This window comes from Zootoca vivipara, chromosome 6 (genome assembly GCF_963506605.1).
Source record: "Zootoca vivipara chromosome 6, rZooViv1.1, whole genome shotgun sequence".
Classification (NCBI taxonomy): domain Eukaryota; kingdom Metazoa; phylum Chordata; class Lepidosauria; order Squamata; family Lacertidae; genus Zootoca; species Zootoca vivipara.
In genome coordinates this window covers 47,637,350-47,664,700 of record NC_083281.1, presented here as the reverse complement: position 1 = coordinate 47,664,700, position 27,351 = coordinate 47,637,350, and the positions used below count along the sequence as shown (strand labels likewise).

Sequence of the window (27,351 nt, the reverse complement as noted above, 5' to 3'; positions counted from 1 at the left end):
GTCAGAACATTGGTGAATTGCAGTTGCTAAGAGGAAAGTAGGAGGACAGTTTGACAAAGGCAAATCTCATTTAGGGCCTAAAGGCAAATGGGATGGGATGGAGGAAGGGGGGGTTACATCATACCTTAAAATAGGCAGATACACCTCGCAAATGACAGCTAATGTACTTAATTATGCAAAGGACACTGGACTAAATAAGAGTCCTTGCAATGTTATAATACTCTGCAACTCCTTGCATATAATATTGTCACAAAATCTTACAATTATAACAACTATATGCCCCAAGTTTAAAAGTTTGTCTTTTTTGTAAACCACTATGAGGTGTTTTGTTTTTTTACAATCAAGCAGCACATAGATTTCATAGAATAAATAAATATTTGTGATAAGGCAACTGAACTAAATTATTGGAAATATTGGTGTTTCTATCTAATATTTGGTAAATGATATAACTGGAGAGGGGCAGTCTAATTTTATGCATGTTTGGAAGTAAGTGCAGCAGAATTCTATGGCCTGGATATGCCCAGGACCATAGCCTTAGTTTTAGAGAGAGTTAAAGAGAGATTTCTATAGCAAAATGCAATTGGTAAATGAATTGGGGTTTTTTCATCAGCTCTCTCCCCCTCCACAGGAGGCAGCCAGCACCTTCCTTGTTCTGGAGCACTGACTCTAGTCAGTAGGACCACAATGAGCTCCAGATGGGGCCTACTTGTTGTCCCTAGAATTGCTGGGCAAGAGCAGAACCTGGCAAAAATGTGGCATCCCTTGTCTCCAGTCCTTGCTCTACAGCTTGCAGAGGAAAACACACCAAAACCTTTTGGGGATACTTTGCTGTAATCTCAAAAGTTGCAAGAGAGTTAAGAGAAGTGCCATTGCTCAGTGGCAACCTCCCAGCTCCTCCTGCACAGCAATTCAAAGCACTCTCCCCTCTCCCCTGGGCTAATCTGTCACTGATCAAACCTTCCTTTACATGAGCCCTTCCCCACCGCCCTCAAAGAAAGCACATGCTTTGAAACACTGGAAGCAGGGCAAGCAAACTGTTCAGATTTGCCTAATCTGTTCTGATTGCAGGGTGAGGATGCTTTTGATTCAGATCTGGGTTTTGTGTGTGCGTGCTTGCAATGTGCACACCCATAGCGTATACAGGGCCAGCTCCAAACAAAACAAACCCTGCTGTTAACAGTTATCAACTTCGCAAATCCCCACCAGACACTCTCTTTCGGTAAGTCAAAATAGACCTCCAAACTGCTGCTGACCTAAGCTGGTCCAAGAAAGAGAGCACTTCTCCAGTTCTATCCACCTCTTTTCTTGGATTCAATGCAGCAGCAGCAGCAAATGCCTTGGAAATTCATTTTCCACAAGGAAAGGAGTGAAATGTCATGATGGAAGAGTTTAGTCCTTGGCAACCAGGAGAAGGATGTTGCAAGAAGTGGGAGGTGGAGAGGATGGGGTTCCAAAGGGATGGAAAGACTTGGAAGATGCCAGGCATTGCAACCCCTATGGTTGTTGCCAATGGAAACCATTACAATTAAAAGAATAAACATGGATAGACGGTGGGTGACCTATAGGGATTTGTTGGACTTTTCAGGGAACGGACCCGGATTGAAACCACTGGAAGAAGTAAGGAGCCAAGTTACTGATTGGCTTCAGTATCACCAATTACATGATATGTTTGAATTAGATACAGTAAGTTTTTTTTTTTTGAAAACCAAAGCTCACAATTTGAAAAAGAGTTATTGACGAACAAGGAAAAATTATTGTCCAAAATGTATACAGTATTATTGGAATGGATGAGCTGATAAAAGAATCAATGACCCACTGGGCAATGGCTATACTAGGATATAATATAGACTTAAAGTTTCTAGGAGAAACTTTGGGAAAAACGATCTGAAATTTACTGCATCCTACACACTGAAAAAGAATTATATGAAAATGACCCATAGATGGTATTTCACTCTGAGTAGATTGGCTAAGATGCAGAGTCATGCCTCGGGTTACGAACGCTGCGGGTTGCGTGTTTTTGAGTTGCGGACTACGCCGAACCCAGAAGTACCGGAACAGGTTACTTCCAGGTTTCGGCGCTCATGCATGTGCAGAAATGCAAAATGTCACGTGCATGCGCAGAAGCGCTGAATCGCCGCAAACGCGATGCTTCAGGCTACAAACGCTGCGGGTTGTGAATGTGCCTCCTGCACGAATCACGTTTGTAACCAGAGGTATGACTGTATAAGGTGGAATCAGACTTATGTTGGAAATGCAAAAAAGTAGAAGGAACTTTTTTCCATATGTGGTGGATATGCAAAAAAGTTAAAAGTTTATTGGGAAATGATATATGATGAGATGAAAAAGATGTTTAAAACAACTTTTTTAAAAAAGCCAGCGGCATTTCTGTTAGAAATTATTCAGACAGAGCTTCCCAGGAGTCAGAATAACTTATTCATGTATGCAACAAAGGCGGCTTGGATCTTGTTAGCCCAAAAATGGAAAGTGAAAGAGGTCCCTAGTAAGGAAGACTGGCAACTTAAGATGATAGAATATGGAGAATTAGCAGGCCTAACAAGTAAAATATGAGAACAAGAAGAACAGGTTAAAGAGGAGTGGAATTTTTTGTCAAGTATATTGAAAATAATTGTGCACAGTTAAAAATGCTGGCAGTATTAAAGTAATTCAACAGTATAACATATTTTGAAGTGATGTAAGGTAGGAAAATTAAATTAGATGGATATATTAAAATATGTAGGAATGGTGGATAAGTTAAATGAACCTTGGAAAGTGAGGGAAGGAAGTCAATGAATGTATGGTATAATAAAACATGTTTAAGTTGAAATGTAAAATTTGAAAATTTAATAAAAAACATTAATAATAAAAAAGAGAGTCCCCAGCCGCCCAAGGGAGTCTGTTCCACCGTTGAACAGTGCTTACTGTCAAAAAGTTATTCCTGATGTTTAGTTGGAATCTCCTTTCTTGTAACTATAATCCACTGGTGTTTCTTGTAACTATAATCCATTGGTTCGAGTCCCAGCCTTCGGAGCAGGAGAAAACAAGCTTGCTCCATCTTCCATGTGACGGCGCTTTAGATATTTGATGATGGCTATCATATCTCCCCTCAGTCTCCTCTTTTCCAGGCCAAACATAATAATTCAAATACTGCTTTAGAAGGGGGAGGGGGGGTGAAACCACAAAATAGCTGCATTCTGTACTAGCTACAGCAGCTAACCCATCTTCAAGGGCAGCCCCACATGTAGGGCACAGCAGTAGTCTAAACAGAAGATTACAGGAGCATAAATATCTCTGGCTAGGCTCTTTGTCAGGAGAGGCTGACACACTAAGCTGGCGAAAGACAAGGTGTGCCACTGAGGTGCCTTGCGCTTCTATAGTGGCAGCAGCTAGAAGATCAATAAGCTCCAACAAGCTGCACACATGACTCCTCAAGAGGAGTGTGAACCCACCCAGAAGATCTGGAACACCATCTCCTCAAACAGCCTCTGTCTTGGTGATTCAATTAGGGCTTCTAATGACATTGACTGGTGGGTAGTCGCCTTTGCCAACTGGCAAAGTTGGGCCCTGGGGGTGTGGGGAGATAATAAACTTGTCCTCTGGGTCAAAAAGGTCCCCCTCCCCTCCCCTCTCCCAGTCAGTGCAGAACTGCAAAAGGAGCCATTTGGGAAGAGATCTGCTACCTGATCCCTGTAATGAAATGGAAAAAGCACCAGGGAAGGGTTGGGAGGGGGGCAGTAGGAAGGCAAGTTAATGCTGCCCATCTCCAGCTAATTCGGGGAGGGGATGCTTTTCAGCTGCATTTGTTATGAAAGTCACTGCCAATGTTTAATGGAATGTAGGTCACAGTTAATCAGATGTTCAGTCTGTCTGACAGCTCCGAATATTCAGCAGTCATGGGAGAAAAGCGGCATAGAAAATACACAGAAGAGAACAGCTCACACGCAAAGTGACCCTCCAGGACCCCCAAGCCTGGGGGTGGAATTGGGCTGTGTCACAGTGACACCAATCTGGGACAGGAACTGACATTAAAGAAATGGGGGAGGGGCAGACATCTCCCCCCCAACCCTGGTAAAATCCACACAGCAACTCTCACTTTTCCTGTTACTTAAATGGCTTGCTATTTTCCTACAGGTCTCCCCTACACACAGCTGACAAGAAAGGCCCTTGTGGTCATTTACAGGCTGAAGAAGTCTAACCACCCCTCACTCTCATCTTTGCCCCAGTGCCAGAGCTCCTCCCTCCCACCCCACCCTGCCTCTTGGCCAGCCCAGGAGACTCTGACACAAGGGCCTTCCAGGAGGCGAGAGCCCTTCCTGCTGCATTCTTCATAGAGCCGGGGTGGGGGTGGGGGGAAAGGGCCCTAGCAGTTGTCTCTACTCTTGGCCCAAAGCCCACACGGAGAGGATCAGTGACCTGCATTCACAGCAGCCGCATAGCAGCAACTTGCCCATGAAACAGAGCAGATTTAAGATATGAAGAGGGGAGGAGACGTGCCACCTCTCCTGGAGCCATTTCCAGAAATGTACCATTTCCAGGTGGTATTGCTAGACTCCCAACTCCCATCATTCCTGGCTATGTGATGCCATGCTGGCTGTTGGGGCTGATGGGGTTTGGAGTCCAACACCAACACCTGGCTCCCTGGTTTAGGCAATTATTATTATTTTTTAAAAATGGATCTTTGGACATGGACTCGATTCCCCACTGGGCTTCTTTGAAAAACAGCAGCACAAAAAGCTGCTGCCCTTATATGCAAGAATCCTAAGAGCCCGGCAAAGAGAAAACTCTCCTGAAAGGGAAGGAGTCTTCCAAATGCAGCTGCTGTACCCAAAGGGAAGAGGAGGGAAGAGGAGAAAAGGGGAGGGGGCAGCTGGTGGCTCACCCTGCCTTGCCCTGCCGGACGACAGCCTCAACAGCAGGCACTCTGCGCCTGGAAAAAGAGGAGGAGGAGGAGGAGAGAGCTGGCTTCTTGCTGCCTGTGGTTCATGCAGGATCCCCAAGGAGACCTAAACAACCTCCCCTGGCATGCTGATGGGAACGGGTTCCTTCCCATCTCCTCCATGGCTCTGCTTGTTTCCATGGCAATACCACAAGGGAAAGTTTCCATCCCAGATGCCAAATGCCTGTGGATGAGGCACAGCCCTCCGAGGCTGACCAAATATAGACAAAACTCAAAAAGTGCTTCACTGTACAGGGCAAAGAGGATGGACCTGAAGTCCTCCCCCCTCTCACAAAACAGCTGCAGGAATGGTTCTCTACACACCCTTGGGGGGGCCTTGCCTGCTGAGAGTTGCAGCCCCCCACCCAACTCAAGGACTACAGTCCCTGGAGGCCTCTCCTGAAGCAGAAGAGCCACAGAAGAAAACTGGAGGGTTCAGATCGCTGCTCCCTTATAGCCTCTCTGCCATGGGGGGAGAGAGAGGCAAGAGGCCAGTCACCACCACCACCACACAGAGGGACTCTGCAAGAAGTCTGAATGGCAACAGACGTGGGCCTCAGCTGGGCCTGAAGGTGACAAGCTCAAGGGGTAGGAAAGGCCAGCAGGCGAGCTTTAACTTAAGGCAGAGCCCAGGCTAGAAAACCCATGCAAATTATGTTTGCCTGGGGGTGGGATGAGGCATGGCTGGCTGGCAGGATCTGGGCCATGCACAGGGATCCTTCCCCTTCCCCCAGCACCATGTGCTGAAGTCAGGGCTGGGCACTGTCGGCACACACAGGAATGCCCAGTAGTGGAGCCAGGCCAGGCGGACGCTCCATCATTGCTGTTTAAAATGAACTACTGTTCCTCCTCTTACTCCAGCCAGTCTACATGAGTCACGGGGCCAACAGACACTCCTTCTGCTAATGAACAGAAGCTGTCATGGGAAGTGCTATCTGCTCGAAACATAGGCCCTGACTGAGTGCATCCACACAACCAAGTCCACAAGCACATCTGCACCTAATGATCAGCTGACCCTACCATCAATGAGCACCATCAACCAACCAGAACTCCAATCTTCCACAGATGCAGAGAGCTCTGAAAGTCCTGCCAAAGCCACCATAAGGTGCCCTAGAAGGAAAGGAAGGTGGAGAACCAGCAAGTTGGGCCAACTCCTGACCCAACATAAAGCTCTGGGCTTAATGCAGCAGCTGCATAGGAAAGAGGGTGAGGGGCGTAGACAGACATGGCGTCTCTCCTCATGGTACCACAACAAGTCAGCCTGCTGGATAAGTTCACATCTTTTCACCTCATGTACTGGACAGAAAAATCATAGCATTATTATTATTGTTGCCTTAGTGTTATTATCTTGAAAATGTGCACCCTGCCCTTAGTGCCAACAACAAATAGCATTTTATATGTGCCCTCCTGTGCCCAGGGAGTCCTCCCCACTCCTTCGTGGCTGGATGGTCCTGCAGCAAGACAGCCTCTGCAGAAGCTCTGCCTCTCTGTAGGGCAGGCGGCAAAGGCAGTGGGGCAAGTCACCGGTTGCTCCGAAGGACGTCCCAGAGAGGCGTTGGCGACTTACGCTGTTTGCAGGAGTTCTGGGTTGGGCACGCACTGCAGGCGGTGGGAGAGGAGCTGGAAGGCATTGCTCTGGGGCAGGAGCATCAGAAGCCCGTACAGAGCCTTGATGAGGTAAGGGTTGTTCTTCACGTCCAGCAGCTGCAAGCGGAGATCTGCAAGCAAAGAAGGGAAGGGTAAGCAGGGGAGGGAGGGAGGGACAGGCAGGGTGCACAGAACCTCCGAGTCCATCTCTTCCATCCATCCTCTTGCCTTTTGCATGCATGCATGTACCCGCATGCCATCACACCATTTGTGTCTCCCTGGTGGAAAGTGGGGAGCTTCCTGCCATGGAAAGCACAGAGATGCTGCCATCCACTCAGCAAACAGACCCAGAAATAGGAGAGGGACACTGGACAGTGAAATGGCAATGAATCTCGGAGGGTTGGGGGAGGGGTGGAGAGTCACAGTGGGACTGCCTTTGTGCAAGAAGGAGTGTTGTGTGCATGCATGCCTCTTTGGTAGCCCAGGCAAGGGGATATGACGAATTGAACACCTGCTCTGTGGGGTATCATAGGAACAGGAAAGCCAGCTGATGGAGAAAGGTTTGCCATTGAAGAAGCAGGTTCAGGAGACAGTGTGAGGCCCGGGCAGGGATGTGAGCCCAAGGGCTGACTCAGAAGGTCACACGACGGCCTGATCTATGGCTCAATAGCCTGCATGGGAACAAGTTTCTTGGCTTCCTTTCTCCACATCAACTGGCACTGTTACCTTGGGACTACCAAGCAGAGTTCTGGTCAACAGGGGGGAAAAACCAAATGCTATCTTGCCAGAAAGGGGGGGAGGGGACATTAAAGTTCTGAGTAGTAGAGCTCACGGAGGATGTTGACAAGGGAGAAGAAGGAAATGCTTGAAAGCTGGAGAAGGCAACACAGTCAAGGGCAGGTTGGACATATGGTTAGGTTGAGCCTCCTGAAAGGCTCACCTCACAGTAGCCAAGTGTATCCATAGCAAAAAAAGTCACAGGGTGTGAAGGGTTTAAAAGACATGGAGGTTGTTATTCTAGCAAGACAATGCAAGGGCCTTTTGAGCTGTCAAGGGAAGCTGTGATGTCACTTTCCTTGAAGGCAGCGTGAGGGTGAAAGCAAACAGGGAGATGTTTTTCTTCCTCTCCCATAATACTAGAACTTCGCAACATTCAATGAGGCTGATCCAATGAGGGAGATTCAGGAGAGGAAAAGAAAAGTTATTCTTCACCAAGTGCACAGTTAAATTATGGAATCTGCTTTGCATGTTGTTGTGATGGCCACCAACTTGGATGGCTTTAAAAGATTAGACAAATTCACAGAGGAGGGTAGGGCCATCAATGGCCCCGAGCCACAATGGCTGCTTACCAGCACCAGAATCAGAAGCAGCCTGCTTTTGAATACCAGTTGCTGGGAATCACATGGAAAGAGTGCAGCTGTGGACTTCCCACTGAAGCAACTTGATGGCTGCTGTGAGAACAGAATGCTGGACTAGATGAGACTCCTTTGGCCTGATCCAGCTGCAAAGCTCTTCTTATGAGGGACAGCAGGCAGGAGAGGCTTTATGTGGACAAGGGGACCTTAGTGTAGGCCAGGGTGCCGCTCCAGATTGCCTTGTAGGTCCCCTCCAAAGTGAGATAGTTGCCTTGCAACAGCCCAGTTGGGCAGGCATGGGTGGGAGACAGCAGTGCCCCACCCCCAGTGAAGATCCCAGCAATTCAAAAGAAGGAGGGGGGCTTCTGCATGGAACAGAAGCTCCTTGCAACCATCGTCGCAAGTGGCTCCCGTGTTGACATCCACTACACTGGTGGCTACTGCAGCTGCATGTAAAGGAAGACTCTGGAGGGCATGGTACATTGGTACAAGGTCACACGGTTCAGCAGGAGTGGGAGAAATCGTTGTTTCTGCTAATGAGGCTCTCTCTTCTCTAGCAACAGATAGCTCAGAAGCACATTCCTAAGTGGAACTTGCCACCTGGGTTTCCACACCCACCTTCCAACGCAGGTTAGAGCCTGGAATCAAAAAGGGTCTTTTTTGTGGGGGACTATAGGCCACCTGGTAGTCCAACCACTTGCCTGCTCAATGCAGGAGATTGAGAGCTGGAGCCTCCATCCCCAGCAGATCAAAGAGGGACTTGTCCAGCCTCTGAGAACATAAGAAGAGCCTGTTGGATCAGGGAAACGGTCTGTCTAATTCAGCATCCTGTTCTCACCGTGGCCACCCAGATGCCTGTAGGAAAACTACAAGCAGGACCTGAGCACAGGAGCGCTCTCCTCTCCTGTGGTTCCCAGCAAACCAATATTCAGAAGCGTGACTGCCTCCAGCAGCTGTGGAAGGCAGAGCGTGGCCACTGTGGCTAGTAGTCTTTGCTTGAAGGAAGACAGCTAAGGAGGGCCTCCACCCCACCCTGCAATCACCTTGTCCAACAGCTCTTCCCAGCAAGCCTCTTAATGTTCAGCTAACATCTACCCACCTATTACTTCAGCCCATGTGGTCAAGGCTCTGCCCTCTCTGGGGCAGCAGCGGCAGTAGCGAAGAAGCCTCTCCACTTCTCTTATGCAGGGGGCCCTCAGGGACTTGTAGTATGTTATCCTTTTCTTCTCCAGAGCAGACCCACTCAGTTCCTCCCACCTTCCCTCCTGGGGCTGGTTTTTCACCCCGTTTCCCTTGGCCTCTCCTGAGCAAATGCAGTTTGTGTCCCTAACCTACATTCTGCTTCCTATCCACTGCAATGCTGCTGCTGCTGCTTTTGGATGGCCCTAATGGGCACATGAGCCAGAAGGTCTCACAGCAAAGAGGCTCATAACTTCTGCTCTATTTATTTGGGCCATGTCGCCAGTTGCAATGAGGGAGTGGGGGAGGAGGGGGTACGTGTGCCAATGCTAATGCACCACAAAGTGCAAAGCCCCCCAAACCCTCCTGCCAATGCAAGCGCACATGCATACACACTTCTGCGAGAGTGAAAGAGAGCTTACATGTAAAAATCGGGCACTCGATCAACTGGACCAGCTTGTCAACCTCAATCAGGAAATCCACTGTGACCTCCAGGTCACCACTGAGCACGGCTGCTAAGGAGCCTAATCTGCACATGCTGGCAGGGGCTGATGGGATTTGTAGTCCAAAAAATCTGGAAGGCACTAGGCGGGGTGGGTGGGGGGTGGGCAGAAGCCACACAGCCTAACACCACGCTGCCCTACAAAGCCAAAGACCAGAGAGAGGATGAACGAGCTCCTTCTCTTAAGCTCCTGGCTTTGAAGGTGGCATGATGAAGGAGCTTGCAAAACATCACTGCCTTTTGATGGGGCTCGTGCAGAGACACAGAGATGCCTTCCTGGAAGAAACCCCCCTGCCCACCCACAGGCCACTTTTCCAATGCTAAGCACAAAATGTAGATTATTCTGCCAGATCTGACTGTTCCCGCCTTCTCAACACGGAAACATAAACTAAAAACAGAGAAGCTGTTTAATCCTCATTGTTGGAGAAAAATCCTGGGAACGGACAGTTTCTGCTAAGGCAGGCCCATATTCAAAATTTTTGTGGCAGAAGCAGGTCAGTGGTAACAGCAAAAATCTAAATGTTCAACCTTTGCCAACCTGGTGCTGTCTGGGGAGCTGTTAGGAGTTGCAGTCCAAAATGTCTGGAGCGTCCTGTGTTGGCGAAGGCTGCTCTAGTGGATTTAAAGTTACTGGTGGTGATAATTTTAGTAAGATTAAAATTATTATAATTTTAATAGACTCCAAGTGCTCTTAAAAGAGAATCTTATGTGGATATCTGAACTTATGTGTACCTAATAGATTGGTCATGCACATATAGCCTGTAGTACTCTGTTTATGCCCATTAAGATAATTTTTAGAAGTCTGAAGTTGAGTTCGCCATGAATTTTAAAACATGGTTCAGAGCACATAGGGGAGACCTCAGACAAAAAACAGCGCCCAGCAGTTTGCACTCCCCAGCAGCATTGGGCATGAAACTGGCCTTAGCTGAGAACTGTGCGAATGCTACAAATAGGCTCTCTTCAAACCTCCGCTTTTCCTGGAAGTCCTAACCAGCAAGTTGTGCCACGTGCTCAGTGGCCAATGCTCTGCATGGCTGGGAACTTTAGGTTTCTCTCTGTGTTACTACAATCTATTGTAAGCTGCTTTGAGGATCAATCCAAGGCAGGATATAAATCTCCAAAATAATACCCTACTGCAGCTAAGCCAAAGGATGTGCAATTGAAACAATGCCCTGCTGTCTCTTCTGCCCCCACTCGCCCTCTGCTTTCCTCTGTTTCTGCACTATGCCCATTTTAAGATGACCAAACCCGCAGTGTTTCTCAGACTTGGGTCCCCAGCTGTTGTTGGACTACAACTCCCATCACCCCCAGCTAGCAGGACCAGTGGTCAGGGATGATAAGAGTTGTAGTCCAACAACAGCTGAGGACCCCAGTTTGAGAAACATTGCTCTCAATTATGTGAAATCTGTCTGGTGAGGGAGAGAGGCAGGGAGTACATCCAGTCCTGTACATCATCCAGGGGCATAGGAAAAGGGGTGGGTGGGGGGTGCAGTCCGCCCCAGTGTCATCCTTGAAGGGGGTGACAAAATGGCACACCACGGGGGGCGGCACTTACTGCGGGGCTTGCCCTGCAGTGCGCCGGAGCTATGCATCTCTCCTGGGAGTGACACGGTGGCTCGGGGCCCTGCGCTGCTCGAAACGGCAGTGAGGGGCCTGCGTCCGCCAGTCGGACTCCGTGGGCAGCTCACCACCCCAACTCCCTGGGCTGATAGCCCCGCCGCTTGGGGTGCCGGAGCAGCTAGCTATGCCCCTGACATCATCCACATTCTCCCAACATCCTTACGGCTTTCGAGCTCTTTCATCTGAGAGACTTTTCCATCCACAGGAGCCGTTCAGTCTCTGCTGCTATCATGACGTGCAATGGTGAATCTTAGAAAATTAAGATCCCTTCTGCAATGTAAAGGACCTTGGGGCCGACTACTTCCAATTGGCAGGCCGAGTTCACTGCCGTATTTTATGGGCCAAGAGGAGGCCGCTTCCGAGGCCTGCTTAGACTCCACAGTGCAGAGACAGCCGCTGTCTCATGCTACCTTCCCTCCTTCCCCGTGCTAGAAGGATACAACTTCTGGATGAGGTCATAGGCATGCTTGTAGTTCTGAGTGAGGAAGCAGAGGGAGACGGTGGTCACTGGGTTGTGGCACCAGGAACGGTACAGGCAGCAGAACAGGTTGCGGCTCTCCTGGGGACACAAAAAAGTAAGAGTTGTTGTCTTGCACCTCCACACACCACTCCCAAGCCCGCTCTTGGGAACCAAAGGCAACTCCAGCAAAACAGAGCCCCCAAAACTAGGTAGCAAGGTGGGATGAGGGGTCACCTCCTGCAGAGCCAGATGTCCTGGTGGCAGGGCTTCAGCACTGCCAAGCACAGCAGGACTGCCATGTGTGCCACTTATGGTAGATAGCGACCCAAGCACATGATCAGCACTCACAGCCTGCCCACCCCCACCCCCGGGGGCTTTGTTAAATTTATGTTTCCTGTCCTGCTGGTAGCAGAAAACAGCTGAAAATTGCATATGGCCAGCTGATGCCAGGAAGGCAAGGAAGGGGGAAAGTGGGTGTTCTTCTCATGTTCTGATTTCACTACTGCGAGAGGCAGTGGCGAGAAAGAGGCTGCACAGCCCAGCAAAGTCACAGACACAGCCTCTCAGGTGCAACATACCACCGTCTTCAGATCCTTGAGTTGGTTCCTCAGCTGGAAGAGCTCAGAAGAAGTCAGGAGGATGGTGTTGAGGGTGTGGACCATCGTTGAGGCAAACTTGAGGTCTTCCTCCCGCAGCAGGATGTCAGCCATGGAGTGAAAGATGTTCTCAGCGTTCAGGAGCAGACAGAGTTGCCTGCATGGCACCAAAAAAATGGAGATTAGGAGTTGACCAACAAAGGTGGTTGCTGTGAATCTGGGGTGGGGGTGGGATACCACCCCCACAATCCCCAAATATCAAGGAGAATAATCTTGGGCAAGAATCTAGGATGCAACAAGTTCCTGGCCCCGTCCTCTGCAGCAAGCCTTTACAAAGGTGTTCTCCTTCCTATCAGCATTGTCACCATTCCCCCCAGTAGGACAAGACTGAACCTGCCCCTTAGGGAAGAAGCCCCATCGCTCCTTCTAACAGTGAACTCAGGTGGTGAGTGCCAAAGGGGTTTTAGCAAACAGGGTACACTGAGGAACAAAGGAGGAATTAAAATGCTCTGGGGAATACCCCTAGGTCTTGCAAAGGTATAGCACATATTATGAAGGGGAAAAAAACACTTAGGGGAGAAGAGAAAGAATGACCCCCAACAACCCAATCATGTAAGCCCACTCAGAGGCCATGGATACTCAGTGGCCTGTTGGAAAGGGGAAACCAGAATGGAAGAGAGAGAAAAGGAGAACAGTGCTCCATATTGCAGCTTTTGTATTACAGGCCCCATTCACACACACATAGCAGCAGCAGCTGTCTCACCTAGTTTCTCTTCCTTCCAACTCGCTCTCTGGGACACATCAGGCAGCGCCCCCACCCTCACCCCAGGCCAATCTGTTCTGGATTAACACAAGCAATTTCAAGCTTTCCAGACAGAGTGGAGGGCTGAGGTCAAACCCCTGTTCTTTCACAAATGACCTTGAGTTCAAAGCAAGTGTAAGGTAGGAAAATGCAAACAAACAAATCTTGTATGTGGCATTATCTTCATCCTTCATTTCCCTTCTATCAGGTTTTTTTTTATTTGAATAAATATTTATTCCCCACGATTCCAGTAAAGGCTCCCTGTGATGGCAGTAATGATATATCTGGAAGGTGTGCTAGGTGATTGCAAAGTTATTTGTGCAGGGAGGGAGATGCCCCCACTTTCACAGCAGAAAGCCAGCAGAGGTTCACCTGTGTTGCAACCCTGTCTCCAATTCCCAAGGATGTGCTGCAAGTCTGGTGGTTCTGATTTACCAATATATCTGCTCAGAGCCCACCCAGCCCCAGCCTTGCTGACCTTTTCTGGAGCTTTTTCACAGGGACTCAGCGAGTCACAGCAGGAATGCTCTGCTTAACCTCTCCAGGAACCCCCAAAGTCTTATGCATTGGAAACCGAGCGCCAGATTTCCCTCCGTGTTTGTTTTGATTCTATGGGCTCCCTCTTTCTCCCTGCCAAGCCTGCGGTGGTGGCGCTGTAGGGTTTGCCTGAGGACGCCTGACACAAAGCCCAGTGCTAATACCGCTACCGCTGCTGCCTCCTTTAACAAGCTTGGCTTCACAGCTCTGTGCATTCAAAGGATATGGGAAACGGCAACCCGAGTTACCCCAGGCGAGGGAGACTTGATCAATTTTCTCTTTCAGCCCATCTAAAGGCTCTAAGCTCTGGTTTTGATCTATTTCCAGCACAGAATAATAATTCATTTCAAGGCCTCTGCTCAAGTCCAAGAATAGTCATTCAATCAGTCCCAAACAGAAACTCTGGAGAAATCACCCCCACCCCGCTCCCCTAGTGCATTGACACTCATTAAGATTTTCTTGTCAAAGACCATTTAAATTGCAGAGACATGCTTTGGAAAAGTAGGCCTCCAACTTTGGGATACAGCTCCAGAGAGTTGGGAAGGGAGCCAACTCAAGGGGGCTTTGCCTCTCCAAGCTCATCACTAAGCAAGGCTTCACCCCCTCCCAGGCCCCCATCGCCATCAGAGGGTTCCACTCCACTAGCAGCAGCTTGCAAGAGTCTTGTTGTCAGCTGCTTCCTTGGGAGGCAGGGGCAGGATTCTCAGAATCAGCACCCAACGGGCTCTTACAGCAGGAACAGCTTCAAGTCTGAAAGAGGGTGATTCAGCAAGTGATTGTAGAACACAAAGGCAGCTCCCTTTAATCTCTCTCAAAGAGACTTGGAGAGAAATGTGAGCAGGTGTAGATGGGGCTCTAAGTCCTATCGAGACCAACATCCAGCAAACATGATTAGGGCATGCTCTTGAGATTGGGGAAAATAGGAAACAAAGATATGGTATTTGCTCAGATGTTTAGGTCACCTGAAGCTGCAGCATTCTGCTTGTGTTGCAGTGACAAGTGTGCACAGGTCACAGTTCAGCGGAACAATCCAGACCAAGATACATGGATCAAGTATGTGCCTCCTCCCTCCCATCAAAGGGATGGAATGCATAGGCTGGACTCTGAGCATGAAGCACAAAAACCTCACCCAGCATTTTTATCAGGGATGACCATGCGTTCTGGAATGGAGAGGCAATTCTTACCTGAACTCCATTTTATTATATATTTCTCAGCTCATTTTTCAGATAAAGATGGGTCTCTGAAAACAGAGACCCTGCTCTCAGGCTTACAAACTAGAAATAAAGGGCACCTGAGTGTGGGTGGAGGGAAAAGCATGAGAAAGATCAGACTGATACTGGCCAGAACTAAGTGGTGAGTTGTAAGCCAGGCCAGGCTGACCTTCCTTGCTGGTGGCGCCCTCCTCATCCTGTGCCCCGCCCCCCGCTCATGGCTGCTATTCCTCTGGCCAGTTCAGAGGCCAGCCTCCTTTCTTTTCATGTTCGCTAGGCAATTCCATTAGCAACTGTGAGGTCAAAAACAGCATTACTGCAGATCAGTCCAGAATTTGCTGACATTGCGTTGAGAAGGTACACCATTCTGTTCCTCCTTTTCATTGGCTTCCCTGAGAAGTTGTCGTGGGCCGAAACACAATAAACCAACTCCATCCAGAAGAGACACTGTTGGAAGGGTTTTACTCTACTAAGCATGGGGGTTAGGGGCAAGGAGAAGGGCTGCCTGGGGTCCAGATGAACAGCTGGAATAAATGCTCTTTGATTTAGCTGTGCCTCTAGGCAGCCTTGGTGGCTGGCCGTGGCTTTGCAAATGTGCTCTTTCCTATTTTTCTGAGTTTCATACATCCTCTGGCAACTTCTTCTTTGGACTCTAATGTGTCTTTGAAGAATATTTGGAAACTTCAGCTCTCTACGGATGCCAATTGGAAGAAGCCCATCACCCTGACACTGATGGACTTGCTCTAACTACTAAAGCCAGGTTTCTTCAGGGATCAGATCCTCCCATATGTTAACAGCTCACCAGACAAGAGTCCTGCTCTCTGAGCACCCACATAGGCCTTCTGGATCAAGAAGCGCCCACTCAGCACTCTTCTCTATTCTGTGGAATTCACTACCTAGAACGTGCTTTTGTATGGCAAGCTGATTTGCTTTTTTGATCTGCGCTTCTGATATGCTACTGACTGGAACTGGAGCACCTGTGGACTTTAACCTTGTTTTTATTTCATTTTTGTTGTGCATAATTGAGGGCCCCATTAGGATTGGATTGGCAACATATAAATCTGAACAATAAAGGTGCTCCTTGTGAGCAGGGATCCACTTTAGAACGGAAGTGCAAATTCCTGACACTTCTTTGCTCCCTACTCCACACAGAGCCAGATGTGAGGATCTCCCCTTTCCACTACAGAGAGGTTTGAAGGGCCTCTGCAGGCCCATAACAAGCTGTCCTTCGCTCCTTTGACTTTGCCATCAAATAATCAGAAGTGGCATCTGTAAATACTGCCTGAGGGCATCCGACACTCTCCTGAAGGAAAACACAGCCGCCCCATCTTCCCTGCTAACAGGAAGGGGGCTCAAAATAGCAGTGCTGTCAACCTGCTGGTGAGGCCAGGCACATGTTTAATGGCAATCAAATCAGGGAGCAGATCTATCTCCAACAGAGCAGAAGGAAGGGGGTGGCAGCTTTCTGACTGCCCTGCCTGCTTTGTCGGCATGCTGATTGTTAACAACCCATGCTGAAGATTCTTGATCTCAGCAAGAGATGCCACCTGATTAATTTTTAAGATGCCCAGCGGAGGACAGGGGCACTGCCTCCATCCACACAGTCTCCACCTGGGCAATCCTAATACGTTGCATCTATTGATCAAACTGGGCAAGGGGTGGCTATAAAGCCAGAAATTCTGTGAGCAAGATGTGCCACTCCAAAATGCAGCCCCAACTTGCCATCTGCAAAGTGCAGACTCGCCCACTTTGAAAATGACAGCCAGTTCCAGTAATTTTAAGGAGATTCTACACATTATTTTCCTATCATAAGGGAAAGACAATCTATCAGGAAGATCTTCACAGACCTTTCCCAGACTTCTGAGGAGACATTCCAAGCCTCTGCAAGATGGCTAAGGGGTCAGGAGGTAGATATATCCATGGCTTAAAACCATCGTGGTGATGCCAGTGACTGGAGTCTCTGAGCAAAATAAACAGTACAGTCATACCTCAATGTTGCGCCCGCTTCAGGATGCGTCTTTTCATCTTGCAAAAGCAGCAAACCTGGAAGTGTTAACTTCTGGGTTTTGACATGCGCAGAAGCGATCAATCACGCTTTGTGCATGCACAGAAGCGCCACTCTGGTTACGGACTTTTTGGGGTGCAAACAGCACCCTGGAACGGATCGTGTCCACAACCAGAGGTACCACTGTATGTGGATTCTGGTGTTGGACTTTTGATTCAAGAAAATCTTGTTGGTGGGGAGGAATGTCTACTTTATGGTAAATCCTGCTGCTCTACCGGTAGGAGCCTGGAGGACAGTCTTTGTATCTGAGATAGCATCACCTTCTGGTTGGGTGTGGTCTTCCAACCTGACCAAGAGAAGGAGAGCTCCCTCCTCTCCCAGAATGAAAAGGAGGGAAACTCTGACCTGGCTTGTGTGACTTTTATCAACAGGGTTTCTTAAAAACTGCTCTGTGTTTTGCAGATCAGGAATGAAGATTAATACTATAAAAAGCAGACACAGTCTGGAAAGTTTTCTAGGAAAAGCAGCAGCAGCAGCAGCAGCCAGGAAGAAAGAGATGTATGAAGGAAGAGAGAGAGGGAAGAGCCCACCAATGACTACCCGCCCCCAAACACACAAGCTTTACAGCAGCAAGGAGGGAGGAGAGAGGGACGTCTGGCTCCCTTGACCAAAAAGGAGGGAGGAGGAGCCATTTTCCAGAAATAGAAGCCCTGACATCTCACTGGCTCATGCCTGACTCCTCTCATGCAGGAGCCCAAAAGGAAACGGCTGGCTACTAGCAGGCCTGCTTTCGATTAGCCTGGGAAGGTAGCTTGGGTTTTCTTTTCTTTTCATTTTGTTTCTTTGTGGCCTGGGGAAATCTGAAAAAGAGCTTGCATGAAAGGAATGTCACACAGACGCCACACCAGCCGCTGCTGCAGCCATATCGATGCTGCCCTTTTCAGCTACTTCCTGGGCTGCATTTCAGATTCTGGTTCTCAGTAGGTGGGTGAAGACAACAAGAACAAAGCCAGGCCCACCCAGATGCCCTTTCTTGCCAAGGCCACTGCTCAAAGCACAACACGAAGGAAGGGTGACAACTCACAAGGCCCCCTTGTCCAGGGGAAAAGGAAGAGGAAGAGGAATCACAGAATCATAGAGTTGGAAGAGACCACAAGGGCCATCCAGTCCAATCCCCTGCCAAGCAGGGAACACCATCAAAGCATTCTTGACATATGCCTGTCAAGCCTCTGCTTAAAGACCTCCAAAGAAGGAGACTCCACCATACTCCTTGGTAGCAAATTCCACTGCCGAACAGCTCTTACTGTCAGGAAGTTCTTCCTAATGTTTAGGTGGAATCTTCTTTCTTGTAGTTTGAATCCATTGCTCCGTGTCCGCTTCTCTGGAGCAGAAGAAAACAACCTTTCTCTATATGACATCCTTTTATATATTTGAACATGGCTATCATATCACCCCTTAACCTTCTCTTCTCCAGGCTAAACATACCCAGCTCCCTAAGCCGTTCCTCATAAAGCATCGTTTCCAGGCCTTTGACCTTTTTGGTTGCCCTCTTCTGGACACGTTCCAGCTTGTCTGTATCCTTCTTGAACTGTGGTGCCCAGAACTGGACACAGTACTCCAGGTGAGGTCTGACCAGAGCAGAATACAGTGGTGCTATTACTTCCCTCGATCTAGATGCTATAAGAGGAGGGAAAGTCTTCCATTCTCCCCACCCCCTCACCAAGTAGCTTTTTGACACATCAGTTCTGGAGAAGAGTCTGAAAAGCCCTGATGGAGACAGCAAGCTGCGCTCCCTGGCGAGCGAACGATACAAGATTGAATGCAAAGATTCTACATACAGAGACACAACAGGCAATTCTTTCCATGCCGCACACCCACACCTGTCACATATGCTTCATGGTGATGACACTCAACGTTTTGAGGCTCTTCAGTTACTACCTTGAAGCAACAGCCACGCTGCATCTGGGTTTGGGGCAGTGGGAGGAGGGAAGGCTACTAAGAAGACTTATTCTGTGTTCTTGTTTCAAACCAGCTGTCTGTACTCAATAATTCTTTTCTGCCCTGCTGCACCTCTGGGAAGTTCATAGAGGCTCTCCAGAGAAGGTGGAGGGCAGAGGGGTGGGGAGAGAGAACAGAAGCACAGGAACCAACTGGAGTGATGCTGCAGCTGGCGTCCTCTGTGATCCCAACCGACAGCTGAAGCATTCCACATGGAAACTCCCTGATGTCATCTCAGTAACGTGGGAAATGTGGAGCACACACATTTCTGACGGGTGAATTCCATCTCATTAAAAGCCAGCCTCTATACCCTCCCTCCCTCCCTGCATCCTTGGCACAAGCGGCATTAGGGGGATTATGGCACATGGGCAATGGGAAGGCTGCGGAGAGGCACCCTAGCAAACCGCAGCGGGTGGCACTATCTGCTGCGCAAGCCCCAAGTCTGCAAGGCTGGTGGCACCATTATCACCATCAGGCTTTCAACATCGTGATGTATCACCAGCTGTACATTGCAATATAGTGATATATCATGATGCTGAAAAGGAAGGAGCACTGGCCCTGCAAGGCACCGGGGTGAAGCCGCCCCTGCCCCTGCCCGGCACAGGGAGGAAGGAGGCAGCCTGCCCATTTGGCCGGAGAAGGGAGTTAAGGTGCCAGCCCCACCCACAAAATATAGCCGGGTCAAAACGCCATCACCATCTGGACCTCAAACTGGTCCTGGATGATGTATTGATACATCACTCAGGCCTAATGGCAGGAATACCCCAGAGGACACGTTACATACTGCAACTGATCGAGGCATAGCAAAAGCCAGCTGGGTGCCCCTCTCTGCCTAAGTGGGTCAAAAAAGCCAAAGAGGCATTGCAGGTTCTGGCCCTGATGAGGAGATAATTTTCCAAGGTGCTGTCTCAGGGATTCTGGCTCCATGTTCAGGCTCCAACCTGCTTGAGGAGAAGCCACCAGAGGTGGGGGGGGGGCAGGTGGGTACAGTAATCTCCTAAAAGAGACAGCCTCTCTGCTGCTGCCTCTCACACTACGCAACCTCTCTACCAACAGGAGCTGGCAAAACAGAGACATTTGCACAGATTTCCATTCAGCTATTTATTATTTGCATTCCCTGGCTACAGGCCAGCTCCCTCGTTCAGCCTGCCATGGATTTGCTTGCTTTGAAATGGGAAACTGTGTTGTGATGACGAGCGCAGACATTTGTCTCACACCTCTGTAGTCTCTGTGCCCACAGCCTGAAATGTGCCTTTGCAGGCTGCAATGGTGCTTTGCCTGCTCAAACAGCTTGTTGTAAGGGGCTGAGAGCACACAAGACTTTTCCCTGTAGGTCACACAGGTTCCCTGTAGGTCACACTAAGTTGGGGTGCTTGTCCATTGAGCTCAGCATGGTCTATGCCCAGGGGATCAGGACCTGTAGCCCTTCAGATGTTGTTGGACTACTACTACCTTCACTGCTGGCCAAGTTGGCTGAGGCTGATGGGAACTGGAGTCCAACAATATCTGAAGAGCTGCAGGTTCCCTTCCCCTGGTTGACACTGACTGACAGCGACTCTTCAGACTGCCAGTATTTTGCAGGAGGGATTCAATAACACACTGGAAATTTGGGTTTGTGCAATTAAAGAGGATTAAAGTGATCTGATGCAAAAAAGAGAGCATTTTTAAAATAAAAAAATGACTTTTACGCTAAAAAATTGTGGGACAAATGATTGATGGGAAGATGTATAACCTCTGCACAAGCAGGTCAAGAGGGATGCCCATACTAATATAATCTCCACTGAAACAAATCAGAGTGAACAGTCAGTTAAGAGGAGACACTGTGTAACCTCTGTGTAAGCTTTGTGCAAGCAAATAAGGTTGGATGCTCAACAAACAGATCATTCTGGAGGAGTCCCAATGTTTCATACAGGAGCGTTTCCAAGCCCTAGTTGTAGGTGTCAGCGGCTGAACCTGATACCTGCATGCAAAGTGTATGCTCTACCCACTGACCTAGTAACCGGCAAAGCCGCAACCCACACTCAGATCTAGATGGAGCCCCCTTTGTGCCATCTGTGATTTCCAGGGAAGCAGGAATAGGGTGACAAAGACCCCTCGGAGTCCAGACACACCCAGAGGTACCTTTGGCTTTCATAAGCAACATTTCCTAGATAGGACTGAAAATGCTCTAACAGAAAGAGGAAGGTTGCCCAAACCTCATAGGGTAGTTTCAAGGTCTGAATCTGGTTTTCCACATTTGTGGGTAGAACTCAGCTGTTCTACCTCTGAGTTTTGCATTTGCACATTTCTCCTTGTGTCCATGCGGCCGGGACAAAACTTGCTACATAGAGGTGCAAGGGGAAGTTGCTGCTTCCAGGTTACTGAACTCCAAAGCTTGCTGTGAAGCATCTGGAGACTCCAGGGAAGAGACCGCCACAGCTGAAAGACGGGCTTGATGGCCAAGCAAAATCACACCCCAGGCACCCCTCAGCCGTTCAGGCGCAGCGAGGCACACAGAGCCCTCTATGAGGAGCAGGAGCAGGAGCAAGGCAAAGGCCATTAACCATTCACACTTGAAAGTCAATAACACTCCAAGGACCACAGGCAGGAAAGAGCAGGAGCAGGTTTGGCCTGCTGTGGAATTATACAAGCTGGAGAAGAACAGAGAGGAGGCACACTGTTCGAAGTGTTAATAAAATCCGGAAGATTTAACCAAGCATGGAGGATCCATTAAATCCAGCCAGACCTGTTGAAAAATGGTAGTTTACTTAAAACGCCCCTCTTTTATCCATTTTGTGTTGCTTGTAGCCATTTTTGCACAGGTACAGCATACAGCAGGAGGCTTTCATTCCCTTTTAATTGAAGCCAGACGTTCAAAGGAACAGCGGAGGGTCTGCCCTTCCTATTCTGAAAAAAACCTGTTGTGTTATACATTTTCATGTCTCTTTGTAAATCAATGGATTATCATTAATGGAAGAGCACAAATGACTTGTCTGGACAGAGATTCTTCCCTAAACCAAGATGGCTGCTACAGGAATGAGATGGTTGGAGGAGCTGGTGTTTGTGAGTGACTGGAGGACAGAAGGAAAAACAAGCTAGGAGTGTGTGTCTATGCAGGTCATCTGTGTGCTCTGGCTGAAAGAGGGGAAAGCCTCCTAGCATGACCAGATACAGGACATAAAGCCTGAGCTTCTGCAACAGGCATGTAAGGAGCCAAAATGTAAAAAGATGGGGGGAAACTGCCCTCCTGACTCCATCATGGACAGGACACAGCCTTTTCCTGAAAGCTGGCTGCTGTGCAATTCCCAAGATCCTGTAGAGATCACAGCCATTATTTGTGGCTTGTTGAAATACGGCCTGTGGTACTGCCCCTTGCTCAAGCAGAGCCTATGGGAGCAGAAACTATTCCACATGGACAACCTTTTTGCATTTTTAGAATGCCCTGATACCAACAAAGCAGAAGGAGAGATACCCCAAGTTTTTGCCTTCCTCTAGTAAACTTTTTTTTAAAGCAAAAAAAGCAAAAAAAAAGCAAAAAAAAAGCAAAAAAAAAAGCAGAGACATCACTTTGCCGACAAAGGTCCGTATAGTTAAAGCTATGGTTTTCCCAGTAGTGATGTATGGAAGTGAGAGCTGGACCATAAAGAAGGCTGATCGTCGAAGAATTGATGCTTTTGAATTATGGTGCTGGAGGAGACTCTTGAGAGTCCCATGGACTGCTAGAAGATCAAACCTATCCATTCTTAAGGAAATCAGCCCTGAGTGCTCCCTGGAAGGACAGATCGTGAAGCTGAGGCTCCAATACTTTGGCCACCTCATGAGAAGAGAAGAATCCTTGGAAAAGACCCTGATGTTGGGAAAGATTGAGGGCATTAGGAGAAGGGGACGACAGAGGACAAGATGGTTGGACAGTGTTCTCGAAGCGACGAACATAAGTTTGACCAAACTGCGGGAGGCAGTGCAAGACAGGAGTGCCTGGCGTGCTATGGTCCATGGGGTCACGAAGAGTCGGACACGACTAAACGACTAAACAACAACAACAACAGTAAACTTTATTATTATTAATTATTATTATTATTATTTATGCCCCACCCATCTGGCTGGGTTTTCCCCGCCACTCTGGGCGGCTTCCAGCAAATACCAAAATACATTAAAATTTCACAGATTAAAAACTTCCCTAAACAGGGCTGCCTTTAGGTGTTTTCTAAATGTCAGGTAGTTGTTTATCTCTTTGACCTCCGATGGGAGGGTGTTCCACAGGGCGGGCGCCACTACCGAAAAGGCCCTCTGCCTGGTTCCCTGTAGTTTTGCTTCTCGCAGTGAGGGAACCGCCAGAAGGCCCTCGGCGCTGGATCTCAGTGTCCGGGCTGAACGATGGGGGTGGAGACGCTCCTTCAGGTATACAGGACCGAAGCCGTTTAGGGCTTTAAAGGTCAGCACCAACACTTTGAATTGTGCTCGGAAACATACTGGGAGCCAATGTAGGTCTCTTAGGACCGGTGTTATGTGGTCTCGGCGGCCACTCCCAGTCACCAGTCTAGCTGCCGCATTCTGGATTAATTGCAGTTTCCGGGTCACCTTCAAAGGTAGCCCCACGTAGAGCGCATTGCAGTAGTCCTAGCGGGAGATAACTAGAGCATGCACCACTCTGGTGAGACAGTCTGCGGGCAGGTAGGGTCTCAGCCTGCGTACCAGATGGAGCTGATAGACAGCTGCCCTGGACACAGAATTAACCTGTGGCTTCATGGACAGCTGTGAGTCCAAAATAACTCCCAGGCTGCACACCTGGTCCTTCAGGGGCACAGTGACCCCATTCAGGACCAGGGAGTCCCCCACACCCGCCCGCCCCCTGTCCCCCCAAAACAGTACTTATGTCTTGTCAGGATTCAACCTCAATCTGTTAGCTGCCATCCATCCTCCAACCGCCTCCAGGCACTCACACAGGACCTTCACCGCCTTCACTGGTTCTGATTTAAGAGAGAGATAGAGTTGGGTGTCATCCGCATACTGATGAACACCCAGCCCAAACCCTCTGATGATCTCTCCCAGCGGCTGCATTTAGATGTTAAAAAGCATGGGGGAGAGGACGGAACCCTGAGGCACCCCACAAGTGAGAGCCCAGGGGTCTGAGCACTCATCCCCCACCACCACTTTCTGAACACGGCCCAGGAGGAAGGAGCAGAACCACTGTATGACAGTCCCCCCAAATCCCAACCCCTCTAGACGGTCCAGAAGGATATTATGGTTGATTGTATCAAAGGCCGCTGAGAGATCCAGCAGAACTAGGAAACCGCTTTCACCTTTGTCCCTAGCCTGCCGGAGATCATCAACCAGCGCGACCAAGGCAGTTTCAGTCCCCTCTAGAGGGGCCAAAGCAATGGCAGAAGATGAGCCTTCACTGCCTTTCCCCCTGCTGAAACCACAGGATGGGGCTATCCCTCCTGCCAGCCCTGCCTTTATTAAAGGATGAGGAAAGATAGTGGAGTCAGAGGGAAAGGGAGAGTGAGTGGGCAAGCACCTCCCAAGCCAGTGTTTTCAAGGCTACCATAAGCCACACAGGAAAATATGAACAGGAAGGAAACTCTCTGGAATGAGGCTCTATCCTGCAATTGCCCAGATTTCACCTATCCTGCTGGGCTCTCTGCAGAGTTACAGCATCATACCCCAAAGAGCTGAGGGACCCAGGTGGCGCTGTGGGTTAAACCACGGAGCCTAGGGCTTGCTGATCAGAAGGTTGGCGGTTCGAATCCCTGTGATGGGGTGAGCTCCTGTTGCTTGGTCCCAGCTCCTGCCAACCTAGCAGTTAGAAAGCTCATCAAAGTGCAAGTAGATAAATAGGAACCGCTACAGCGGGAAGGTAAACGGTGTTTCCATGTGCTGCTCTGGTTTGCCAGAAGCGGCTTTGTCATGCTGGCCACATGACCTGGAAGCTATATGCCGGCTCCCTCGGCCAATAATACGAGATGAGCGCGCAACCCCAGAGTCGGTCACGACTGGACCTAATGGTCAGGGGTCCCTTTACCTTTACCTTACCCCAAAGAGCTACTCTGACTCCTGACTCCAGGCCTCTACGGAAAAGCATGTTGGCCGAGCCTATAACAAGAGAAGAATTGCTAAAAAAATGAGCAGCTGCCACATGGCCGCTCCAGCTCCACTGCCCTCATCCGTTACACATGCAGATCTGTGTCCAGGCTGCAGCAATGCAGAAGCAGCCGCTGGTGCTGAGTGGCAAACACTTTTGGAAAGTGCAAACACAAGAGGATCAAAGCAGCACCCTCATGGTGGAGTTTGGTGATGCAAGGCTCTGCCAGGCCTGGGTAAGAAGCCCCAGCTTCTTCTGGCTAAAAGGGACATCCTCTGGCACAACTCTTCTGACTGCCCAGAATTAAGAAAGCCAACTTCCCAACAGACCATGCAAAATGACAAAAAAATAAAAGGTGAAAAATTCCGCAACCCATATTTTGAAGCAGCCTTCCTCTGCCAGTATAACAGAGCAAGCATCAAAGAGGCACTTGCAGCAAACACCATCCCAAAACTCCTGCTTATCTCTGCTCTCAGAGAGATCAAGAGACACCATGGAGCATGGCTGAGCTCTTATGGCCAAGGACTCCCACAGAGCCCAATGCTGAGCCCTGAGGGTGTGTGTGTGTGCGTGAAATGGGCTTGTGCACCATTCCCCAAAGGCTCAGCATTGACAGATATAGCAGAGAATCAGCAGACAAGGACTGTATCGCAAGAACGCCACTTTTTAAACTGCTTCCAGGGGGTCTACAGGGAACACCTTTAATGTACCGTGTAGATGGCATCTGACCCTGTGCAAACAAATTAAATATAAACATGAGCTTGAGGCATTGACTATTTGAAAATTAAATCCACATGGAAGACCGAGTTTGAACTTGTTTTCTGTTGCTTCAGGGAGCAGCATCGGAATCAACGGGTTCAAAGGAGAAGAAAAAGGACCTCCAGTTAACTTAAGCAGGCGGCACAAGCTTTTTCTGCAGTGGAACAGACCTACATTGGAAGGTGGCTGCAGCCTCTCCTTCACTACAGGCCTCTTGGCAAAGGCTGGACGGGCACCTATTAGGGAAGCTGTGGCGACAGATTTTCTGTACCAGCAAGGGGGTCAGATTCGCTGACCTTTGAGTGGAACAACACAGAGACAGTGACACTTAAGTCCCTTTGTAATAAACACACTTTACCCCAAATGTTTATTAAACACTGCAGAGGAAGACTCCACAGCAGGGCTGCCTGGGGCTGATGGGAGTTGTAGTCCAAGGCCTCTGAAGGAGGGCGCCAGCTTAGGGAAGGCTGAGCTGGACCAAAGCTCCGAAGACCCACAGCAAAAGGAAGATCTCTGCCCTCACTCTGTGGAGGAGGCGCCATGCTCCATTCCCTGCCTCTCTCTGGCTGCTTTCCCCAGCTTGCTCCAAGACACCAGGAGTTTTGTTTTTGTTTTTTTCAACTCGGTTTAGTTTAAAAGGGGGTTAATCAGCAGCGGATTCTGCCAGCATCTTCCTCAGAGATGCATGTTTTGCTTTCAGGCTGACAGCTGTGGCCTAATTTCCGAGGCAGCTCAAGCTCCTTATTTCTAACCATTCAATTTCTTCATTAGAAACGCAATAGATGAAGACGCTTCAGGAGGGCTAACAAGAGCAAATGCTCACAGGCTTATCCAATTTTGAGGAATATGCAGTGATAAGGCTGCACCTTCCTTTAACACAGCATGAGAAAGGTGAATAAATGTTATTAAGGATTTCCACAGAGGGAGGAGGAGTGTTGAAGACAGATGGCACCTTCAGATACCTTCGCTGTGTTCAGAAATGCATAGGGAATCGGGTGAATAGTTTACACACAAATGATTACTGACTCAATGGCTGCCAATTAGCATCTTCTGCTACAGAGAACCATGGCTCACTTCAGATGTAACAGGAGACCATGGTTTCCTAATACTACATTAGCTAGACATCGCAAGTCTCAGGCTTCTGTATTCCTACTTCTCATTTGTGCCTGCAAGGAAGCTGGAAGCTTCTGCTTTCAATTTTAGAACAGCTACACTTCTCGAGACATTGAAACTCAGGGAAGTGTGGTTTGTTTAAAAGTATAGTTACTGAGAATAAGCCGGGTGGTGGGGTGGGGATCAAAGTTTTAGTTCCTGCCTTGTTCTCACTAACAATAGCTGAAACAACACATCACAAGGAATTGTAGGCAGTTTAAAATCGAAAGCTTCTCAGAAAGAAAGAAAGAAAGAAAGAAAGAAAGAAAGAAAGAAAGAAAAGATCTTCCTCATGGACGCAAAACCTAAGGAGAGGACAACCTAAGGCTCACTGTGGTTTGTTCTCATTGCAGGAAAACATAATGGGCGTATGGTTTTTGTTTGTTATAATAGTATGTATTTTTGTGTTTCTGTATTGTAAAATGCCCTGTGTTCCTCGGATGATAGGTGGTATAGAAATTCAATAAAGTAAATAAATAAATACATTCTGATTACAGTGATACCTCGGGTTACAGACGCTTCAGGTTACAAACTTCGCTAATCCAGAAATAGTGCCTCGGGTTAAGAACTTTGCTTCACGATGAGAACAGAAAT

The 27,351-nt window shown here is 48.7% G+C and overlaps 1 protein-coding gene across 1 annotated transcript in view; it reads right to left on the bottom strand.

Moving 5' to 3' along the window:
- Positions 1–27,351, bottom strand: part of VAC14 (VAC14 component of PIKFYVE complex) — an 81,536-nt gene that overhangs the window by 4,428 nt on the left and 49,757 nt on the right. Inside the window, exons 15-18 of the mRNA XM_035117290.2 lie at positions 12,215–12,389; positions 11,617–11,735; positions 9,477–9,556; positions 6,501–6,651 (exon numbers count right to left, since the gene is read on the bottom strand). Of these exons, the coding sequence (XP_034973181.2) occupies positions 6,501–6,651; positions 9,477–9,556; positions 11,617–11,735; positions 12,215–12,389 (525 nt within the window). The remainder of the gene's footprint in view (positions 1–6,500; positions 6,652–9,476; positions 9,557–11,616; positions 11,736–12,214; positions 12,390–27,351) is intronic.